Consider the following 18,532-nt stretch of genomic DNA (forward strand, 5'->3'; position numbering starts at 1 on the left):
ACAACGCTGTCTGTGTTGTTAAGGTGGGAATTGGGACGGGGTCTCATATCTAGGAGTTCCTAGGTAGAAGTGTCATTGGGTAGTGATTAAGTGAGAAGTTGTAAACGGGTGAGTTTAGCTTCGAAGTAATACTGCTGATAGTGGACTTCATTCCTGGATTGGTATCCCCCAGAGTAGGCTTTAGGCTGAACTGGGTTAACAACTCTTGTGTGTTATTTACTTTATTGTCTTTATCGTTTTATGTTTAATGCTCTGTTCTTAGACAAGTGTTGGTGCACCTTTCGCAACATCTGTCTAATACAGACAAGTGTTGATACATCTTGATCAACACGTGTCCACTGTGTGCCAGGAATTTCAATTGGCATCAGAGCAGGCATCCTGTTCTGAATTTTAGGGTGAGCTCCAGGGAAACTTTTTCTGGCAGTGATGGACAAAGAAGGAGGGTTTGTTACCAGACCACCTCTTCTGGTTGGCGCTTCAAATTATGACTATTGGAAGTCTCGTATGATGGCCTTCCTAAAACAAATTGATAGCAAGACATAGAAAGCAGTTCTGAGAGGGTGGACTCCACCTGTGAAGATGGACAAAGATGGTAAACCAACTCTTGAGTTGAAATCTGCTGAAGAATGGTCCAAAGAAGAGGATGAGCTTGCTCTTGCAAACTCAAAAGCATTATACGCACTATATAATGGTGTTGACAAGCACATATTCAGACTCATCAAAAAGTGTGTCTCTGCTAAGGAAGCTTGGACCATCCTTGAGACTGTTCATGAAGGCACCTCTAAAGTGAAAATGTCAAAGCTACAACTCCTAACCACTAAGTTTGAGAATCTAAGGATGAATGATGATGAAACTATTCAGGATTTTCACATGACCATACTTGATTATGATAATCAATTTGATGCCTTGGGTGAAAAGATACCCGAAGAAAAGCTGGTAAGGAAAATGCTCAGGTCTCTACCTAAGAAGTTTGACATGAAAGTCACAGCTATAGAAGAAGCAAAGGATATCACAGAGGTTCCTAGACCAAACAAGGGACCATCTACTAGAACACAGAAGAATCATCCTCTGGAACTTGTCATTGGAAATCCAAATCAAGGAATTACAACAAGAAGATCAAAAGAAGCAATCTCTAACTCATGCTTCATATCTAAGATTGAACCAAAGAATGTTAAAGAAGCCTTGACTGATGAATACTGGATCAATGCTATGCAGGAGGAACTAACTCAGTTCAAGAGAAGTGAGGTATGGGATCTAGTACCTAGACCAGATGGTATAAATGTTATTGGTACAAAGTGGGTCTACAAGAACAAAACTGATGAAAATGGTGATATTACTAGAAATAAAGCCAGACTTGTGGCACAAGGATACACCCAGATAGAAGGAGTAGACTTTGATGAAACTTTTGCTCCAGTTGCTCGTTTGGAGTCCATAAGATTGCTCTTAGCTGTGGCATGCATCTTAAAATTCAAGTTATATCAGATGGATGTAAAGAGTGCATTCCTAAATGGCTATCTAAATGAAGAGGTATATGTTGAACAACCAAAAGGGTTTGTAGATCCAAGCTTTCCTAACCATGTCTACAAACTAAAGAAAGCTCTCTATGGATTAAAACAAGCCCCTAGAGCATGGTATGAAAGATTGACTGAATTTCTTGTCAGTCATGGATACAAGAAAGGTGGCAATGATAAAACCCTGTTTGTAAGAGAGGAGAAAGGGAAGCTAATGATAGCTCAGATATATGTGGATGATATTGTATTTGGTGGAATGTCACGACAAATGGACAAATGGTGGAACATTTTGTGCATCAAATGCAATCTGAATTTGAAATGAGTCTTGTAGGTGAACTAACTTATTTTTTAGGTCTTCAGGTCAAACAAATGGAAGACACCATATTTATCTCTCAGGAAAAATATGCAAGAAACATTGTGAAGAAGTTTGGAATGGAAGGTGGTAGTCACAAAAGGACACCTGCACCTACACATTTAAAGCTTACCAAAGATGAGAAAGGGATTGATGTGGATCAAAGTCTCTACAAAAGTATGATTGGAAACTTGCTATATCTCACAGCTAGCAGACCTGATATCATATTTGCAGTAGGTGTTTGTGCTAGATATCAATCTGAACCCAAGATGAGTCATCTGACTCAAGTAAAGAGAATCTTCAAATATGTCAATGGAACATGTGGCTATGGAATTTTATACTCTCATGGTAATGATTCTACCTTAGTTGGCTATTGTGATGCAGATTGGGCAGTAAGTGTTGATGATAGAAAAAGCACTTCTGGTGCATGTTTCTTCTTGGGAAGCAATCTAGTATCTTGGTTTAGTAAGAAACAGAATAGTGTGTCTCTATCCACAGCTGAGGCAGAATATATAGCAGCTGGGAGTAGCTGCTCTCAATTATTATGGATGAGACAAATGTTGAAGGAGTATAGTGTTGAGCAAGATGTCATGACACTTTACTGTGATAATCTGAGTGCTATAAATATTTCTAAAAATCCTATTCAGCACAGTAGGACTAAGCACATTGATATACGACATCATTTTATAAGAGAGCTTGTGGAAGAAAAAATTGTTACACTTGAACACATTTCATCTGAAGAACAATTAGTAGATATTTTTACGAAGGCATTAGATGCGAATCAATTTGAAAAATTAAGAGGCAAACTTGGAATTTGCCTTTTTGAAGACAAATAGCAGTTACAGCATGTAATGCGTGTAACCACCTCTCACCCGCATCTTCACTTAAAGTTACACGCTAATTAAGGAAGTTTTTATTCAACTTCCCATAACCTCTATCAACCACAATCATTTCTACTCATCCACTATCTCTCTCACATTCAAGTTCTTTCCAACTTCCTCATCAACATTGTTCTAACCTCTATTGTTTTCAGAAAATTTTATTCAAAAATCATGTCTGATTCTGCAAAATCCTCACCAACAAAGAATGATGGTGTTCCATCGCTACAACAAATGGTAATCAACGCCATTCCACTCTCAAGTATACCACCTTTAAGTCCTGCGAAAAAGGTAAAGAAGGCTTCGAAGAAGGAGAAGACACCGCGTGTAAACCTCAACTCTTCATCTCCCTCTGCCTCAATTAAGAAAGCGAAGAAGAAGAGCAAGAAATCAAAATCTGAATCGAGGAGTACTTTTACAATGTCTGAGCTTCACGTTGATCCACTTCCATCGAGTGGTGTTGCAACGCCTGCCGCTGATCCTACAGTTGAGAATGTTGACGCATCTGGTAAGAATTCTCTTAATCAAAACCTTGATGTTCCAAATCCTGCTGAAACCCTAGGTTTAAAGGACCCTGTTGTGTCTGGAAATTTGGGGAAAAGTGTTCCTAACTCCCCTATTGCTGTTGATGCTAATATTGGTGCTTCTACTGAGACCAATAATGATGTTGCTGATGAGTCTCTCAAGAAAACTGGTCCTGAGACTCATGTTGCGTCAAGTGTTGTGACACCTGACGCTGCGCCAAATGTTGTGCCAGATGTTACCACATCTTTGGCACCAGAAAACCTTGTGAACTATTCTGAGTCTGATGAGAGTCCCCCACCTAAGACTGCTGAAAAGGATGATAATGAAAATCCTGATGTTGTAATTGTAAATGAAACAACTGTTAGTGATAAGACTATCCCTACAAATTCTGAGGCAAGTGTAGCTAGGAGGACTAGAAGTAGGGCTGGTAAAGGTGTAGAAACTGCTAACACACCTATCCAAACACCCAAACCATCTAGGGCTGGAAAAATTACTGGTAGAAAGCCCCTATATGGACCTCCAAAACCTGTGAGTAAGGTGGTTCCTAGAACTGAGGAAAAAGAAAAAGCTAGGAAAAGGAAAGCTCCACCAACTAGTGACTCTGAGTTTGAGCCAGAGACAGATGTTGCTGCATCTGGCAGCACATCTAGGAAGAGTATAGGAAGAAAGAAGGTCCCTCAATCTGTTCCCTATGCTCCATTAGACAATGTATCATTCCATTTGGAGAATGGGTCTGCTAGATGGAAATTTGTATATCACAGGAGGTTGGCACTAGAGAGGAATCTAAAAGATGATATCCTTCAATGCCAAAGTGTTGTTGAAGCTATTGAGTATGCAGGTTTAATGAAGACTGTCTGTGGTTTGGACAAGTGCTATGACAGGCTTGTCAAAGAATTTTTGATTAATGTGGCTGACAACTGTAATGATCCAGCAAGTCCTGAATATAGGCAAGTATTTGTTCGTGGGAAATGTGTCAAATTCTCACCAACTGTGATTAACCAACATCTGCAAAGAAGTTCTGATGAGGTGGCTGCTCTAAAAGTCACAGACAATGAGGTCTGTAAGGTCCTCACAGGTGGCAGGATAAAGGTATGGCCAAGCAAGGCTAAGTTGGCTGCAACTTCTCTCTCTCCATTTTATGCTGTTTTGAATAGGATTGCTGCACACAATTGGGTGCCTACAACCCACTCAGGTGATGTGGCCAGAGAATTGGGAAAATTCATTTATGCTGTAGGTACTAAGGCAAAGTTTGACTATTTCTTTCAAGAAACTTTAAGCCATGCTTTGACCTATGATGTTGAGAAGCCAGTAGCTCTTCCCACTCTGTTATGCAATATAATCCTTGAACAACATCCAGATATTTTGAGAAGCACTGATGTTCCCTGTAAAAGGAAAGAGGTGTTGGCCATTGAGCAAAGGCTGCTAGAAGGGACAAATGTTGCAGCGGGTGTTGGCACATCTGTCCAGGCTGGTGTACTCTCTAGGAAGCAGATGATTGCTGATTTGACTGAGGCTAGCAGAGCACTTGAGGCCAGAAAATTGAAAATAGATCGTGTGATTGAGGCCCTCAAGGCTGAGGAAGCTGCTGAGACTGCTGAAGGTGAGCCTGATGGACAAGAAGGATTGGAAACTAGTGGCTCTGATGATGATACTGATGATATGCTGGAGGACTCTGATGAAAGTTCTTCTATATGATTTCTGATGTTTTTCTTATGTTTTTCCTGATGTACTTTTGGTGTTTCTTTGTTGTTACTTTTATGGGCAAGGCCCTGGATTTCTAGCACCTGTGTGTGCATTATGGTCTGTAATATGTGCACTCTGGATTTCTTGTCTGCTACTCTATGTTTTCATATGCATGATGTTTGTCAAAATTATGGCTAAAAAGGGGGAGTAGTGTATGTGTGTGTGACAAGTGTGTGGACAGATGTTCTCACATCTGGTGACTGTTTCTGTGCATATGATCTATGCTCGTATTGAGGGGGAGTGTGAGTTATATGCATGTGTTGAGGGGGAGTAGTGAATTATTCTTTCTCTATCTAATGAAAAGTATGCATGAATTCAGGGGGAGTGTGAGTGATATTATCTCTTGATCGCCTGAATGTATTTGATGACAAATGTTGTGCCAAGTGTTATGGCACCTGCCTATTGAGTCCACTATCCACTATGATTGAGAATTTATTTTTCTCAGATGTTTATGGGAATTTATTTTTCCCTGATGTTCTTATGTTGAAGGAATGCGCTTTAAACTATTAGGAGTTTATTTCTCCTACTTCTTAGCATCTACTATGTGAGTTTATTTCTCCCTTGTGTTGTTCCATGAGGCTAGTTGTGTCTTATTCCGCTGTTGCATTGCCTCTGATGCTGCTTGACTATCTTGGAAGTAGTCTTATTGTGTGTTACTTGCTTTCCTAGTTGTGTGATCATGATGACTCGAAGGAAAGTTAATACTGTATCTCTCTTAATGCTGGTCTAATATTGTTTTAGCCAAAATTTGCCAAAGGGGAAGATTGTTGGGTTTTTGTATGTTGGCTACATTTTGCAAAAACATATTTTAGCCAAGTGTTGAGACATATGTGCTGACCCCAAGTGTTGTGACAAATGTTGGTACACTTTGGAACAACACCTGTCTGTGTATCTGTGCGCGCCAGCTAGCGGTTATTATTTTCTACTCAATCTTTTGAAGATTTGATTGAAGAATTGTTTCAAGGTTTCTTACAGAGGAAGGCGCACGTGTTTAATGTGTTTCAGGAGGCAGCCAAACCCTAGTTATATTTTCTAAAGGAATTATATTTTTGGAAAATATATTTTTGTGTTTCAAAAATAGAACTATTATTTTCAAAAATATATCACTGCTGCCGCAATTCAAGAAGCCCTAATTTTGTCTTGAAGCCCAAGTCGTTCTACTACTATAAATACGAAGGCAAGCATATGGTTTCAAGTATCTAAAATCGTGTTCTTACAAAGCGTGTGTTTAGAGATTTTAGAGTGTTAATTGTGAGCCTTTCTTGTGTCTCATTGATGCAAGCTTAGGACCTGAGTGTTATTGAGTTGTAAGTGTGAACTTCTCCTAAGCTTTGAAGTACGGAGATTGTTCTAGTGTGTTGTGTGGTTTGCTCGCAAGCTTTTAAGCAAGAGTGAATCCTAGTTTCTTAGGAGTGTGTCTCCACCTGTTGTAATCGTTGAAGTTTATAACAACGCTGTCTGTGTTGTTAAGGTGGGAATTGGGACGGGGTCTCATATCTAGGAGTTCCTAGGTAGAAGTGTCATTGGGTAGTGATTAAGTGAGAAGTTGTAAACGGGTGAGTTTAGCTTCGAAGTAATACTGCTGATAGTGGACTTCATTCCTGGATTGGTATCCCCCAGAGTAGGCTTTAGGCTGAACTGGGTTAACAACTCTTGTGTGTTATTTACTTTATTGTCTTTATCGTTTTATGTTTTATGCTCTGTTCTTAGACAAGTGTTGGTGCACCTTTCGCAACATCTGTCTAATACAGACAAGTGTTGATACATCTTGATCAACACCTGTCCACTGTGTGCCAGGAATTTCATTCTCCAAGAGCATCATTAAAGAAATTAATCTAGACCAATGAGAACTCAACAAAGAGTACGTACAGCTTGCAAGGAAGCTTCAATCTGATCCAAGTACATTATCTATGACATTGGTGGCTAAATTCTCCCATAAAAGAGACATTTCTTCACTATTCATTTGTACTTGCAAGGACAAGATGAAAAGTTGTTCTACTACTCTATTCTGATTATTTACAACTGTAAGACAACTTGCAACAACTCTTTAAGCACATAGGGATTATCTACACCAGTACAGAGAATGATCTCCATAATTTTGGAGAATGGTCTCCCAGATTTTTGCATTTATGTGGCAATCTTATCCAAAGCATCCCAATCTTATCTCCATACATGGAAAATATATTTGCAACGGATATATGTCAGAAACAACTCATTTACGGTTGGAAAAACGAATATCTCTGTCATCTAGTACTATGTCACAGTTAGAGACCATCGGAAGAATGGTCTCCCAGATTTTTGCACTTATGTGGCAATCTTATCTAAAGGCATCCCAATCTGATTTCCACACATGGGGAATATGTTTGCAACAGATATATACTCAGAAACAACTCATTGACATTTGGCTAAAGAATATTTTTGCCATCAAGTACAATGTGACAGTCAGAGACCATTGGAAGATTGATCTCCTGAAGCATCTAAAGGACAGATTCACATGGACTGTTTTGTTTCTCTCACAACAGCTATTTCTATACTCTCAACGGTTATAATTGATGTTCAAACTACAGAGAGACATCTCCATCTATAAATAGCATGGTTGGTTGCATAAGAAGATCAAGAGTTCAAGCCACAAAATCATCAATCACTTGTTTTTGTCAACAAGTAATAAAACTCTTCTTTTTCACTCATACTCTAAGCTCTCTAGAAAATTAGGATCTATATTTCAATGAGTATTTTGAGTGTATTTTATTTGTAAGCTTCACAACCGGTTAGGTGTGATTAAAAGTTTAGATCCAGAAACCATTGATAACCTTTGTAAGGATCTTACTCAAATCAGTTTGTGTTAAGCTATTTGAGGGTACCTTGTTAAGGTGGATCAACTTGTGATAGCTGGATATTTTGTGGTCTTGGTTTTAGATCACAAAAGGGTCTTTGATCTGGGCTTAGATCAAAGGGAAGATTGTAATCTGGATCTAGATTATAGTGGAAAACTCACAGGCGTGGAGACTGGACTCGCCTAGGATTCGGGTGAACCAGTATAAATTTTATGTGTGAATCTCTCTAACCTTTAACTATTTATTTTCTGTAAACACACATCACACAAACCACTTAATGTACATTCACTTTGAATTCTCACACAGCAGAGAACATTCTCCAAACATAGCAGAGAACATTCTCTGAACAAGCTGTTTTATATTTCACTAACATTTATCCAAGTATACACTTGAGATCAATTTTGTAGTGCATGATTAAATTTTTAAAAGGGTCACAATTCAAACCCCCCTTTCTTATGACTATTTCTTCCACTTCAAAGTTACCAAGTCTGATCACCTGTTGCTTTCAATTGCCTCCCTGAAGATCTTCCAACTTTTGCACTTCTTCAGCCTCAATTGAAACATAACACACAGGGGCTCCATAGCTACACTCAACAACACCACTCTTCTCCCTATCTCCTAGATTGCCAAGAGTTATTGTTGACTGTCTACCACTATTGGAAGACTCCACCTCAAATTGAGTTTCCACCAAAGTATACCCACCATGATCTCCACCTTGTAACACACAAGACGTCTCCAACTCCTCTAAAACATACTTCAAGCTATTGTTAGTCTCCAACAATTCCAGTTTAGTTCAACACCTAGTGAACCTTCTTCACTAGTCCAACTAAACCAATGTCACTAACAAGTCCACCTAAAGTCCCACAACTCAACCACATTATGAGAATCACCACTAGTTATAGATGCATGACCAATAGTACACTACAAGAATAAAGAAATTTTGCAGCGACTAAATAACAACAATTTAAATTATTGTTGGCAAATATGATGATTTGGTAGCAATGATCATAGATGGTCTTGTGAGTCGCTGCTAAATATGCAAAGTGTCAGTTTTTTTAGATAGTGGCACATGTTTTGGAATATATTAAAAAATAATTTAAAAAATAAAAAATAGTTAAAATTAAGATGCAACTTTTAACATAGTGGTGGATTTGTAAAAAAAAAAAAAGTGTAGTGTTGACGACCAATTACAAATTGGAAACATTATTCAATTTATTATAATCATGCCGATGATGATAATAATAATACAAATATTTTTTTTTGACAAATAATAACACAAATATATTTTCCACAAAAATAACATAACATCAAAAAAATACTATAAAAAATAAAATAAACAGTAATAAAAAAGTAGAGTAAATAAAAATAAAAAATTAGAGTAAATAACTGTTGAAATAAAAAGCAGCCAAAAAATTCAATTTGTTAGAAAAATAAGGTGTATAACTACTGGAGTAAAAAGTGGAACCATAAATAGCTATTTTTTTGGGTTGGTGGAATCATGGGATAATCTCTATAATTTGATTTTTTTTTATTTTTTATTTACAAAAATCATGTTTGATCCATAGTGATAGTGGGTGGTTAAATTTTATAAGTGCGGATAAAAAACAAAGTCTTCCCACTCATTTTATTCCTCAAGATGAGTTTTAGAAACTGCCTCTAAACCAAATTTATAAAAGGCTATTTTTTTTATCTTTTTCAAACCAATATATCATTATGTTATACAACTCAATTATACTTCTCTTTCCTTAAAACTGTGTTCAACTTAATCTCAACTCATATTCTTTGATGTTATCACTATATTCACCATTTATTGAAGGAATGCAACAATCACAGTTGTTGGAGAATTTTAAGAATTCAAACAAGATGTGTTTAATTCATTACTTATCTCTATTGTGCTTTGTAAGATTCAAAGAAGACAAAGCAACACCATAGCCATTCTATCATTGTTATTCTTTAATTCATTCTTTTTTTTTTTCTTTCTCAAATATAAAGTTCTTGTTATTTATTGGCATCTAGTATTTTTAAAATTTCATTGATTGATTTTTTTTTCTTTCTTTTCTGCAGACGTATTAAATTGTAGAAGAAGAAAAAATGCAAGAGAAAGCATGCGGATGTAACTTCAACTACTATATCAAGAGATGTTCAAGACATAGTTAGGAAAAACAATTCATTTTATTATTAGATTTTTTATTTCTTGAAAATTATGTGTATCTTTCTATTCATGGAGACAACAAATTGTATACTCATATGTTAACTGTATAAAAATTTATTGATATTTTGATGTGTTGTGTTAATTTGATTGTGTCTATATTGTGTTGATATTTTTATATTATGAACATAAATTACATATTCAGAAAATATATATAAATTACAATTTCACATTATATTTATAAAATATAATTTATATTTAAATAATAAATTATGACCGCAACATTTGTTTTTGAGCAAAATAAAAATATAAAAAAAAATAATAAATAATTTGAGAAAATATGTTATCGCAGCGACTTTAATCGCTAAGATAAGTTAGATATAATAAAATTCTTGCTTGAAAAATGAACTTATCCCAACAAAAGTTTCAAAAATAGCAACAAATATTGTTGTTGGCAAAATTACTAATGTCAACGATATTAAATTTCGCTGCAAAACTTTTTGCAACGGAACTTATCGCAACAGCCTGCAGCGACTTTTTGGTTGTTGGTATAAAACTCTTTTCCATCAACTTTTTACATTTGCCAACGACTATTGTCCATGCAAAAAATTCATTTTCTTGTAGTGGTAGAACCAACTATCTTTGCATCTAAGTTCAGAAACATACTTCATATCGTGTAAAGAAACTCATGATTGACAAACTTCGTAAGATAAACTGAACTCATACCTTGAACCTTCGAGCTTTCCCATTTTCAAGATGAACAACTCCACCTTCAACTAGCTCTAGAGTCTCAAAGTATTCATTCTTTGACCACATGTGATGGGAGTATCCAACGTCCATGACTCAATACTCTACCGAATCTCAACTTCCACTAGCGTCTCTGCATCCTCATAATAAAGATGTTGTTTCAGAAGTAACCCGAGTATTCTTAGCACCGCCTCTACAAGCTGATGTCGAGTATTATTACAACTGCCTCTCCAGACCGACCTTCTTCGCAATTTCCATTAACTCTTTATCTTCGAGGCGCCGGATAACAACACTCCATGTTTTACTCATCATCTCGAACATTAAAATTGCTTCCATCTTCACTTTCCACGATTCCAAATTGCATTCGGAAAGTCCCTCGATATCCGACTTAGAACCCATGATGCTCACTTCAAATAGTTCTGATTGCCCCACGGTGGGCGCCAGTTGTTGTGAATTCGTCGTAAAATCACACCAAAAAAATAACTTGATGTGTGGAGTAATAGAACGACAACCAAATAACAAGCGGATAAGCAATAATAATCACAAACGATAAACAAGATAAAGGAGAAGAAAGAACACGATAATTTGTTTACCAAGTTCGGTCCAACAATGACCTAGTCTGGGGAGAGAGCAGCCCCTCAGTTCCACTATATCAAAGAGTAACTTTACAAAGAAATTCTCAATTGAATTACAAGAATTAATCCAATTCTACCCAAATCTCGAATCTCTTCCTGTGGCGAAGAGACTCAATTTGATAAGTGTTTCTCAAAGTGTAATCAATTCCCTTTGTCCAACCCTAGAGTTATACCAAGAGACAACCCCTCTTATTTTTCTCTAAAACCCTAGCCTTCTGTCGGCGGCAAATCCTAATTGATTCCCTACATCTCTACTCTCTTAATTTTTCTATGAATAAATCAACCTCTATTTATAGAAAAACATATGCCTAAATCCTAGAAACAAATTTGTTTTAAAATAAAACAAATCCAAGTCAGAGTGCACTCCAAGAAAAGATTTTTCCCAAAAAAACAACAAAACAACACATGCTGTCAACACGCGATGCGCCTGGGCGCCAGCTCCCACGCCTGGGCGTGAGCAGGCAGAACCTTCCAAAAAAACATGATTTTCTGATTTCTTGTGACCGAGATTTCAAGGCATACTCAACACAAGCGTTAGTTGGTTCAATGGTGATTGACGCTAAACTTGGTAGAGATGACCGCGGTTCGATCCACCACAACTGTAATCGAAAGGGGCTAAAACCAATTGAAGCCAAAACTGACCACTGAATCAGATTAAAAAATAAGTACTCATCACATTATGAGTTTAGCTTGGGTGTCCGTTCAACGTGACTATAAGCAAGTGTTCGACAATATCTGTAATAAACTTGGTACCAATTCTAATTTTGTTGATACGTTAAATATATTTCAAGTTTCTCCTAATTTATTCCAAATTTTAAGTCATTAGAAACTTTCACATTCATAAAATGGTGGGACCGAGATTCGAATCCCGGTTTGATCTAACAATTTCGACATTTTTACTAATTGAACTAAAATTTATGGACAAGATAATTTTTATTAGGAACAAACAAATAATGTTGCTCATTTGTTAGCAAAGACATCAATGTTTAAGCTAAGGGGAAATAGCTATTTTAGTCTCTCAATGTGCAATTCGCTGTCATTTTGGTCCCCCACTGAGGAAAAACTATTGACAGTCTCTGAACCTGCATTTCGTTAGTCAGTTTGGTCCATGTTGTTAAATTTGGCCGTTTACTCAACAAAAAAGCAGACGTGACATTTTTTTGGACACACGTCAGTTTGCTGAGTTGGCACGAGGGACGGGGAAACAACCATAATGACAGAGAGTTGCACATTCAGGGACCAAAATGGTTGTTTCCTCGTCCATATTGCCAACTCAGCAAGTTGATGTGTGCCCAAAAAAATGTCACGTCAATTTTTTTGTTGAGTTAACGATCAAACTTAACAGCATGGACTAAACTGACTAATGGAATGCAGATTCAGGGACTATTTAGTAGTTTTTCCTCTGCGAAGAACCAGAATGACAGCGAGTCACATATTGACGGACCAAAATGACTATTTTCCCTTAAGCTAATTCTCTTTTTTTTAAGCAACTATTTAAGCTAATTCTTAAAGTTATGATATAAAATATCTTGTATTACTGTAAATTCATTTATGAAATGAAATGAGTTAATTGTGATTATGGAAAAAAATATATATTATTTACATAACTACATTTTTAAAGAGTGTCCCAACACTAGTTAGCGAGATCCTTTAAATAATTGTATACTACATATAGATAATAAAAAAAAGTTACTTGGGGTGGGTGGGGTAGCTCAGTTGGCACTTGCTGACTGAGCAGGTGTAGGCTGTTGGTCAGGGGTTCGATCCTTGACAGCAGCAATTGTAGTATTTTCTTTGTAAATAAGTTGATGGTACTTATAAACCATCAACTTTTTAAAAAAATAAAAAAATAAAAAAAAGTTACTTTTTAGATTCATTATAGAACGAATGTATCTAAACTAAAATACAATTTAGATACATTCATTTTACAATGAATCTAAAAAGCTTATTAGAAAGAAAAAAAAAACAATGAATCTAAAAAATACAAGTTTTCTTATATCCGGTCCTTAATATAAAAAGAGTTTCATTTTATAGATATATTAAAAAAAATTTATTTAGATTATATTATCGACTAGATACTTTATTTTTTTTCATGTATCTAAAAAGTTAATTTATTCGTATATTAAGGATTAGATGAAGTATATTAGAGGAGCATAAAATATGGTAATTTTGATGGAGAAAAGAAAAGCAAATATATTTGACTATTTTTGTTCTGTCGCATTGATGATAAACAGTAAAAACGCAGATCAGTTTCAACTATGTTGCCAATGTGACACATCATCCTCCTCATCATATCAGCTCAAAAAATCAAACAATACAATAATCAAAAAAATGAAAAAAATGAAATGGAAACAAACAAAGAAGAAAAAAGATAAAAGCTAAAATTATTCAGTCTATTCTATTCCTATCTCACATTCATTCATTCATTCATTCATTCACTCTCAAAAAAAAAAAAAAAACAAAACAAAAACTCTGTTTTCTCTCCTTCTATCTCTCAACTTCCTCATCATAATCATAATCTTCCAAACACAACATACCACACACACACACTCCAACGTTAATCCATCAAAACAAAAACAAAAACCCATCATCTCTCTCTGTCTTGTTTCTCTCATATCATCCACCAATTCTTCTCTTCCTCAACAACATATGCAGATTCACTTTCACAATTCCTTCATCTTTCTTACATGTAATCATCATAATCACCCTTTTCATACTTTTCTATAATTCTTCGATCTTTCTCACCATCACAAATCTTCTTCTGTTCTGTTTTGTTCTGTTCTTCTTCCCCTGAATAAATTTTCTATTTTTATTTTTTTTTTATTTTCTGGTTGCGTATTCAGCAAGTGTAGTTGTTGAATTTGATCACCCAAATAATTCTCTGATCTGAAAAACTCACACAAAATTATAATTAATAATTAAAATTAATTACTATGTTCATCTTCAACAGACCCTTTTTACGGTTCCAATTACAATCCCCTGTTTCCTCTGTTTCTGGGTTTTCAGCCATGAATATAAAAAACGATTTTTCTGGTTCAATTTTTCATTTTGATTATGATGATCTCACTTTGATCAATCACGATGACTTCACATGAATCGAAGATTTTAACTTTGATCACAAAAAGTTGAAAAAATTCTTTCTTTTTTAGGAATATCCCACACCGTTAATTAGGAGAAGAATCAATACTATACTTCTTCTCAAAGTTTTCATCTTTGGATTCATCTTCAAATATCCTTTACTTTTTTCCATTTTTTCTTGCTTTTTATTCATCTGGGTCATCATTTAATATCTAAATTAACAATTTTTAAAACGATCGGTGTTGATTTTCATCTTTGGCTAAGGTTTTTGCTTTTTGTTTCTTAATTTGGTGTTTATGAAGTGTTTTTTTTTTTTCTTTTTCTGATCATCCACTTTTATTGGAGGTTCATGAGTTCATGGGTCTAAAATCTAAATGCATGCTTTTTTGTATTTATAGTTCATGATTTATAAATTTTTAATGTTATAAATATAATCAACCTAGACATTGATCATATAGTTTTTTTTTTCTTTTCATTTTGTGTCACATAATTATGAGTTTATGTTAAGTATGTTTTTCTTTGTAGGTTTGAGACGTGAGAGTTGCTAGTGAATTATATTTTTGAGGTACACATTTTTCAAGTTAGTAAAATAATATGTGAAGTTTGACTTTAACATGCTATAATTAGAGAAAACAAAGAAATTAATCAATCAATGTAATTAATTGAATGTAGTAGTAATAAATTTGCACATATTTTGGTAACTTAGATATTTTCTTCTGCAAAGTTTGGGGGCACTGCCTAAAGTATTTGCAGTGCCCATGGATGCCACAACAAGCGGAACCCCAACTATCCAATACCATACTTCTAACATCAATGACCAGACAATTACTGCCATTGTTGTTGCCACGCCACTTCCGACATTTCAAAGGCAACAACGCCATTGCTTAGGAAACTCTACTCCCGGAGAGTTTCCTTTGTCAGCTAAACCCGCTATTGTTCTCCATGTCCTTACTTCATGTAATTTGGATCCTCAAGACCTTGCTAAACTAGAGGCAAGTTCAAGTCCTATCTATGCTTATCAAATTGTTGTTTTTGCTACCATTATCGATCGAGATTAAAGGGTATACACTGTCAATGTAAAACTGGCTGATTTACACTATCGGTGCATCCCCTTTAAACTCTTGCCAATTTACCAATGCAAATAATTTTGCTGGCTTTGTTTTTATGTGTATATTGCAGGGAACATGCTCCTTCTTCAGGAAGCCAGCAAACTATGCTCCGGATTTTGAGCTGTCGTTATGCGAACTTGCTGCATTTGACATGTGCATGAAGAGAGCCATCTTTAAGCCAATGACAACAGAAGAAATGCAAGATTTGAAACAAAGATGTGGAGGTTCTTGGAAGTTAGTTCTGAGGTATTTGTTGGCTGGAGAAGCATGTTGTAGGAGGGAGAAATCACAGGCAATAGCAGGTCCTGGTCACAGCATTGGTGTGACATCTAAAGGGAATGTTTATTCATTTGGATCCAACAGCTCAGGACAGCTAGGGCATGGAACTACCGAAGAAGAATGGCGACCTCGACCAATAAGGTGGGACATTGTAAACTTATGGTTAACTTGAAACTTGAAAGTGAACTAGTTGATTTAAAAGTTAATGGAACTTCATTATGTTTCAGAACTTTGCAAGGCATTAGAATTATACAAGCTACTGCTGGTGCTGGGAGGACGATGTTGATCACTGATTCTGGACGGGTCTATGCATTTGGGAAAGATTCTTTTGGAGAAGCTGAATATGGAGGTCAAGGTTCTAAAACTGTTACAACTCCGCAGTTAGTGGAGTCGTTGAAAAACATATATGTTGTTCAAGCTACGATTGGTAACTTTTTCACAGCTGTATTGTCAAGAGAAGGAAGGGTCTACACATTTTCTTGGGGTTCTGATGGCAAACTTGGCCACCACACCGATTCAAATGATACGGAACCTCGTCCTTTATTAGGAGCTTTGGAAGACATACCAGTAGTGCAAATTGCTGCTGGATATTGCTACCTTCTTTGTCTGGCTTGTCAGCCAAGTGGAATGTGAGTTCCAATCACATATCTTAATCTAATTCTTACATGTATTTACATTATAAGTCCGTCTAACATTGTTAAGATTCCCAAGAAAAGACCTGAAAGGGTGTTTCTAAGAGATGAAATGATGAATAGTCCTCTCCTTACAAGCCAGTTTTGTAGGATTTAGTTAAGTCTAATATAAAATTAACTAGTTTATAGATGTAACTTCATTCTTGTTGTATTAATCATTTGAATGTTTTGTATGTCATGTGTCCTTGAAAACTTACAGGTCAGTGTACTCAGTTGGATGTGGCTTGGGAGGCAAGCTAGGACACGGAACAAGAACTGATGAGAAGTTCCCTCGTTTGATCGAACAGTTCCAGACGCTAAACCTTCAACCCATGGTTGTTGCAGCCGGTGCTTGGCATGCTGCTGTGGTAGGACAGGATGGTCGTGTTTGCACATGGGGATGGGGCCGATACGGTTGTTTGGGACATGGGAATGAAGAATGTGAAGCAGCACCTAAGGTAGTAGAAGCATTGAACAATGTCAAAGCTGTTCATGTTGCCACAGGAGATTACACAACCTTTGTTGTGTCTGAAGAAGGGGATGTATATTCTTTTGGTTGTGGAGAATCCGCTAGTCTCGGGCATAATGCAATAATTGATGAACAGGTCAGCTTAGCTTATTCATTTATTCCATTACCATGTATGAAGGTCACACTGTGTGGCCGTGCATTTCCCGAATTGTAATTAGTAAACAAAAATCTAATTAACGGATATAGCATTTTAGGAAGCAATGTAGCACCGGCACACCATATAGACAAATGTGGTTACATTTAATACCTTCCATATTATCAACTTACTACCGGTGTCTGCGTTAGTAACGTGTCTGATGTCTGTGTCTATATCAGTGCTTCATAGTTAGACAGACTTCAATTAAACAATTTACCGTGTTTTATAAACCTATATTTTTAGACATATAACGGTGATACTTTTTTTTGTTAATGTTATGATTACAGGGAAACAGACATGTAAATGTGTTGACTCCGGAGCTTGTGACATCACTGAAACAGATCAACGAAAGGGTGGTACAGATTAGTCTGACCAATTCCATTTACTGGAATGCTCATACCTTTGCTCTCACTGAATCAGGGAAGCTTTATTCATTTGGGGCTGGAGACAAAGGACAGCTAGGAATCGAACTTGTTGCAAACCAGACCGAAAGGGTAAATCCAGAACGAGTCGACATTGATCTTGGTTAACTGTTTATGCCTCTAATCACCAATTCTTTAAACCATTTTATATCGTCTAATTTATGATCGTCACCATGCATAGCATTTAGTGTTTAAGTTTCCTTGTCTATTTTGTAAATATAATCAAAGAATGCAGTGTCATGAAGGTCCAAGGTAGGTAAAACAACAGCTAACAAGGGCCTGTCTTTATTTATGGTCTTTCATATTTACTCTTAGGTTTCAACCGTTTGTTCATAGTTTATTTATACATTGTTGAAGGTTCATTTTATTTGAAGTTTAGTTTGTCTTGAATTTGTTTTTTTCATTGCATCATTTGCTCTAAAATTGTTTGTCAAATTTATCATTCATTTATTATATGGTTTGGATTGTTTTTCTCTTTGTACCCCAAATCATGTGCCATTCTTTTTTGAAGACTAATTTCATTTATTGATTTCTTAATGTGTGTATATATCATGGTTTCAAAAGTTAGTTTTGAGATTAGCTTTCCTAGATTGAAAATATTATTTCTACAACTGTGTTTGATAAAAAAATTCTATTTCTATGAATTTTTTTAAAAATTGTGTTTAATGTAAAATTAGAAATAGAAAAATAATAGAGAAAACTAGGTTATATTAGTAGTTGTGTTTTATTCTTGGGTATAAAAATTCACACCCACTAACATGGAAATATAAGTTTGAAAATAAAAAATTAAGCTATACAAATGAGGTAGCAAAGTGGCATTGTGTTTTCTAAACAAAAATAATAATAATGGAGAAGTTGTGTGTACTGTGTTAATTTTATTCTTAGGAATAAAATAAAATCTAGATAGGTGTTCGCAAGACCTATCACAATCGGT

The 18,532-nt window shown here is 35.8% G+C and overlaps 2 protein-coding genes across 5 annotated transcripts; both read left to right on the forward strand.

Moving 5' to 3' along the window:
• The first annotated feature begins 2,915 nt into the window (after positions 1-2,915).
• On the forward strand, positions 2,916-8,029 carry LOC123904925. Its single transcript, XM_045954524.1, has 6 exons — positions 2,916-3,342; positions 3,499-3,794; positions 3,993-4,104; positions 4,198-4,355; positions 4,839-4,947; positions 7,926-8,029. Exons 1-6 carry the CDS (start codon positions 2,916-2,918, stop codon positions 8,027-8,029), a joined length of 1,206 nt encoding a protein of 401 aa, XP_045810480.1.
• Positions 8,030-13,692: 5,663 nt separating this feature from the next.
• LOC123909697 (ultraviolet-B receptor UVR8) lies at positions 13,693-17,988 on the forward strand. 4 transcript variants are annotated; one of them, XM_045960573.1, is made up of 7 exons: positions 13,693-14,063; positions 14,978-15,017; positions 15,159-15,444; positions 15,632-15,981; positions 16,068-16,469; positions 16,732-17,116; positions 17,464-17,988. In XM_045960573.1, exons 3-7 carry the CDS (start codon positions 15,211-15,213, stop codon positions 17,704-17,706), a joined length of 1,614 nt encoding a protein of 537 aa, XP_045816529.1. In that variant the 5' UTR covers positions 13,693-14,063; positions 14,978-15,017; positions 15,159-15,210; the 3' UTR covers positions 17,707-17,988. The 4 variants fall into 4 exon arrangements, with proteins under 4 accessions (XP_045816529.1, XP_045816530.1, XP_045816527.1 ...); XM_045960574.1 differs by having other exon boundaries at positions 15,177-15,444; XM_045960571.1 differs by having other exon boundaries at positions 13,727-14,063; positions 14,978-15,444.
• Positions 17,989-18,532: the final 544 nt, after the last annotated feature.

The sequence above is a fragment of the Trifolium pratense genome, linkage group LG2 (genome assembly GCF_020283565.1).
Source record: "Trifolium pratense cultivar HEN17-A07 linkage group LG2, ARS_RC_1.1, whole genome shotgun sequence".
Lineage (NCBI taxonomy): Eukaryota > Viridiplantae > Streptophyta > Magnoliopsida > Fabales > Fabaceae > Trifolium > Trifolium pratense.

Coding starts and splice junctions, on each gene's coding strand:
- LOC123904925 (XM_045954524.1), top strand. CDS start 2,916: ATGTCTGATTCTGCAAAATCCTCACCAACAAAGAATGATGGTGTTCCA. Junction 3,795..3,992: donor TATATGGACCTCCAAAACCT/GTGAGTAAGGTG, acceptor TTCCATTTGGAG/AATGGGTCTGCTAGATGGAA. Junction 4,105..4,197: donor TGAAGCTATTGAGTATGCAG/GTTTAATGAAGA, acceptor GTAATGATCCAG/CAAGTCCTGAATATAGGCAA.
- LOC123909697 (XM_045960573.1), top strand. CDS start 15,211: ATGGATGCCACAACAAGCGGAACCCCAACTATCCAATACCATACTTCT. Junction 15,982..16,067: donor TGGCGACCTCGACCAATAAG/GTGGGACATTGT, acceptor ATTATGTTTCAG/AACTTTGCAAGGCATTAGAA. Junction 16,470..16,731: donor GCTTGTCAGCCAAGTGGAAT/GTGAGTTCCAAT, acceptor GAAAACTTACAG/GTCAGTGTACTCAGTTGGAT.